General features: G+C 33.7%; 1 protein-coding gene across 3 annotated transcripts in view; it reads right to left on the bottom strand.

Annotated features, from left to right (window-relative positions):
* The window catches only part of LOC119593375, a 22511-nt gene that overhangs the window by 7752 nt on the left and 9759 nt on the right, over positions 1–5000 (bottom strand). For all 3 annotated transcript variants that reach the window (XR_005230542.1, XM_037942308.1, XM_037942315.1), the window contains exons 9-12: positions 1482–1584; positions 1083–1260; positions 751–848; positions 1–31 (exon numbers count right to left, since the gene is read on the bottom strand). The exon at positions 1–31 is cut by the window's left edge and continues 84 nt beyond it. Coding sequence is in view for 2 of the 3 variants with exons in the window: in XM_037942308.1 (XP_037798236.1) it covers positions 1–31; positions 751–848; positions 1083–1260; positions 1482–1584 (410 nt within the window). In the remaining variant the exon portion in view is untranslated. The remainder of the gene's footprint in view (positions 32–750; positions 849–1082; positions 1261–1481; positions 1585–5000) is intronic.

The raw sequence follows: 5000 nt of genomic DNA, 5'->3' as shown, positions 1-5000 counted from the left end.
CTGCTCCTTGGCGAACAGAGGGGATGTTATCCTGCAAAAGTTATTGTTCTTTAACTTGTTTCTACATACCACACATGAAAAACCATGAGGGAGAAAAAGAAATTGTGATTTTTTTTTAAATCAAACAAGCATCCTGTAGATCTTTTTGACAAGAAGTTGTGATCAGGTCAGACACATATCTCAAATTATAAGTTCATATTCTTTTTTTTATATTCTTTTTCTATCTAAAACAACGAGAATATGAAGAGTATGACCTTGGGATAACTGGTAAGTATTTACAATTAACACTGTGAAATAATAATCAAGAAAGGAAAAAAATACTCAGTTCCATACAACCATATGTATCTAAAATTATGAACAGAAAAAAAAAAAAACTTGGTTACAGAATTTTGCTCTTTCTCTAAAGCAATCCACAGAAGTAATACAGTCATGAGTGTCTATTATGCTCATGGAATAATAATGTAAAAAACAATTCTCAGTTGAATATTCACAAATATTCATATGATACAAGTTCTTAGTGTTGGATATCCACTTAAATATTCTACAACATCAACTCCTTACAAACATATTCTGAAAAATAGTCAGAAAAATATTCTCACAGTATCTTGTACTGAATTTAGTATTCTTATAAAGTTCATTGAAGAAAAACATTTCTAATATTATTAAATATTGAATTAACAATCACAGAATCCTTACTGATACAGAAGCACATTAAATGCAATGTTTCATAGAAGACAGGACTTTGCTTACCTGGAGATTGGTGAAGAAGAGAGGGTAGAGCACTTCTAAAGTGCCCTGAGACTCATCAGGGAAGCACAGGATAAAGTTTCCACAAGCTACACATGCCGCTGATGGGATAAAGAATCTATGGTCATTTAACATTCCCTAACATGATTACCCAGATAAAGTACTTTAATGATAATAAAACACGCAAAATTATTATATAAAGATATTTAACTGATATAAAATAATGTATCATAATAACATAAAACAGTTAAAAATTACTTCATGGAAAGTAATGAGTCCAAATTAATCACATGACCCACCCTATTCATTTTTACTGAACCCTTCAATATTCTCACCATCTCTGACAGGCCACGAATCATCACTGAAGCACACAGTGAGAGCATGGAGCAAGTCAGGCACATGGGCTCGCACAGCACTTCGAGCTATCTTCAGGGCCAATTCTGCGATGCATGCACAAGCTGCCTCGCGTACTGCATGATTGTCCGCTTCTGTTGCTTCAATATAGTAGACAACCTGCATAGAAAACCCCCTCACAAATATATTCTCATGCTGGGCATCCTACTTATCAAAGTCATATATACTACAATATTTGATAAAGTATGATGAACATAACACTAAATTGTGAGGACAAATTATTATTCTACTAATCCATTTATCTACACCCAACCATATCTATGGTAATATTTGCCCATAATATATGCACAACAATACTGCATTTCTTTATATGACCTTACCACAGGATCAATGTATTTTTCCACCAAGGCTTTACCCTCTGACCCAGCCACCTGACGCCAAGTTTCCTGTGAATGGAGCCTCACTCCTTCAGCGACATAATACCTGGAAAATTATATTGAAAACTGTTATTTATTCCTGATACTTCAAAGCGAGGAACTATAGCAAATATTTTGTAAATATAACAAGAGAGTTATATATAAATTCCTCTTCTGTCTGTTAGATGAAAAATAAAAATAAATACAGACACTTGGCAAATACATTTTCAGAAATGGAATGAACATATCATGTAATGGAGTAAGGATGATAATAATCAGCTTCCTAATCTGTTATCAAGGCTATCTACTAAGCTCCAAATATTTGTTCTTGATGGTTATAATTCTGTCAACAAATATGGCCATTATGAATACATACAAGTGACTATCCTGAAAAAGCTGCAATTACAGAATGTGTAAGGGTATTTCCAACTATTTCACTCCTTATCTCATGACAAGACGGAGATAAAGGCATCGCAATAGAACCAAAAATGGAATAGTAAGTTTTTGTGACATCAAAACATATTCTTGAGCATTTCCATCATTACAACTGGATGTTCTGCATTCTCTACAGATGTGCAGATTTAGTTTGCAATAATTGGGGTTAATATTCCTGTCTGTTTTCCATGCCTTAAACCTAAAAGTGTAAAGTCACTGTCAGCATTCACAGGTGGCCTAGTACATTTTGCCTAGGATTGATAGTGCATGACATGACACTCATTTTAGATGAACATTATGTTCACATGCAATGCAACTGTCATGGTTTATGTTATGCAACTGACAGACTTTTTTCACGGCCTTTTCTTCAATTTAAGTTCTCTACTTTGGTTCACTGTTGCCCTCTCTGTTAACATATACGTGGGTTCACTTATTAACAAAAAGAAATAGCATCAGTAAAAATCAGCTTTGTAGTATATGGTTAACCCCGTGGGGCCAGATGACTCCAATCACAATATGACTTGTAGTTTAGCTCATTGTCTCTTTCTGGACTCTCTTTCTGAAAAACTGTACACTTCAGCCAAAAACACACAGAGCAGGATGAATATATATTTTTCAAGCTTCTAAATTCCATCACGAATGGGTTAAAATATACATGATCTTGTCGTAATTTCTTATTTAAGTCATCACAGTTATAAAATAATTATAATATATGTTAGATAAGTGATAAACAAAATTTATTTGACTACAAGGTACATCTTTTATAAAGCACAAAGAAATTTAAGATTTCAATATTTCACATTTGGAATCAGAATATCAACTTGAAAAATAATACTGCTTTAACATTCATTCCATGATTAAAGACATGTTGAAAAATTAACTTATGTATATTCTTGGGAATATCAGTGTGATATATGTTATAAATATCATGATTACAATGTCAGAAAATATCCTGATTCGACTTGGTAGTGCACACAAGACAAGTTTTTCTCCGGGCGTTTCAAATCTAGAAATGAGGCATAAATGAAACATATATATATGCATGTGCACACACACACACACACACACACACACACACACACACACACACACACACACACACACACACACACACACACACACACACACACACACAGACTCAACACTCACTCACTGACACACACACTCACTCACTCACTCACACTCACTATCACAATAACACACACACACGCACACACACACATGCACACACGCATGCACATGCTCACACGCAAGCACATGCTCACGCGCACGCACATGCTCACACGCACGCACACACTCACTTGCATGCACACGCTCACATGCATGCACACACACACACACACACACACACACACTCACTCACTCACTCACTCACTCACTCACTCACTCACTCACTCACTCACACACACACACACACACACACACACACACACACACACACACACACACACAAAAAAAAAAAAAAAAAAATCTTTGTGCGTTAACTTTACATACAAGAGATAATATTTCAAGTAAATTTTGTAAAGGTTACGTTGTGCCTCAGATATTGTCCAGCCTGTCTATGTCTACGCCTGGTCTTCCCAGGCACCAGGACATAGGCTCATGACATCATTAGTGTCAGTGTCAGTGAAATTTTTGCCGTGATGTGATAGGACGTCATCCTGAAAGTACATTATAGTTCAGGGCTTCATGTGCACAGAAGAGGAGACATATGCATTTTTTCTATCTATCTTAATGCCTAATTATCTTTATGCTTTTTGCTATGTTTTGTCTACAGTGCACACATACTATACCTGGGAACTACTGCACTTTGTCCTTTGTAGGTTTAAAAAAAAATATATGTGTGATTTGTCATAATTAAATATCACTGAAATATTACATACCATTTTCACTTTCTATTCTTATAAAATATGTAATCTTTTGTCTCAGCTGTAATTTACACTTTGCAAGTAATGAACCCTCATTATAGAATAGTATCTTAACTGATTTTCTACTCTAATCTATTAAATCTTAACATCTAATTATTCTTTATATAGCCTTCTCTATCTTCTTTTGAGAGGGTGTTGTCTCTTGAATATAGACAGTATATAGGACATTTATGATATAATGCAATATATAAAATTAGCAGTATAAACTTACAAACATATACAAAGGACAAAATAAATTAATGTATGTACACATACATACACACATTTACATACATAACAACCTACATACATACATATATACATGAATACATATACACATAAATACATACTATTGGTGTGGACTATATCCAGCCACTTTTTTCACATCATTACTGACAAGATGGAAATATGGCCACTACTATTAATTTTATATTCTACAAATAGGTGATTCTAGACAAAGTCATGTTTGTGAAATCAAAGTCATAAGTTCATTATATTTGAAGGTTAAAATTTACATATACCCTATATATAAAATATATGGAAGAATACTAGCATCATTTTAATTATCAGCTCATGTCTTATATCAGAGTAACAGTATCGAATGAAGAGTGAGTAGCAGTATTCATATTGACTTACACTATATGAAAGTTAGCATATCTCTAATAGCTACATACATGCACATAGGCAGGCTTCTTTTCATACAATTTTGAAGAAATTATATTCAGTTCATTCAATTCTATGTAAAATTCTGATAAAATTTCTGCATATCATGTCACCCATTAACTGCAGATAAACACATAAAGATGAAAGTGAAAGGAAGTGAAAAGTTCATTTAAAATCATGATCTGACAAAAAGACACAGTTGATAATAGTTGCATAATGGTTAGAGATATTGGATTACATGCTTTTGTGATACAAAATATCATAAAACCGAAAAAAAATAAATAAATAAACAAAGGGAAAAATGCGAAGTTGTTGCGTAATTTGAATAATCTGAAGAATAAACTTCAGATGTATATTATTCACGCCATGTTTCTGTAAGACTTCTTTAGCTCTGGCAATATACTCATTCAGGGATTATCACCTACTGCCTATGCACAAACCAACTATATGAGCGATTAGGGGTGCCGATCTCCATTAA

The sequence above is a fragment of the Penaeus monodon genome, chromosome 3 (assembly GCF_015228065.2).
Source record: "Penaeus monodon isolate SGIC_2016 chromosome 3, NSTDA_Pmon_1, whole genome shotgun sequence".
In the NCBI taxonomy this organism is placed as follows: Eukaryota; Metazoa; Arthropoda; class Malacostraca; order Decapoda; family Penaeidae; genus Penaeus; species Penaeus monodon.
The sequence above is the reverse complement of the archived record's forward strand: the minus strand, read 5'-3'. Positions and strand labels throughout refer to the sequence as shown.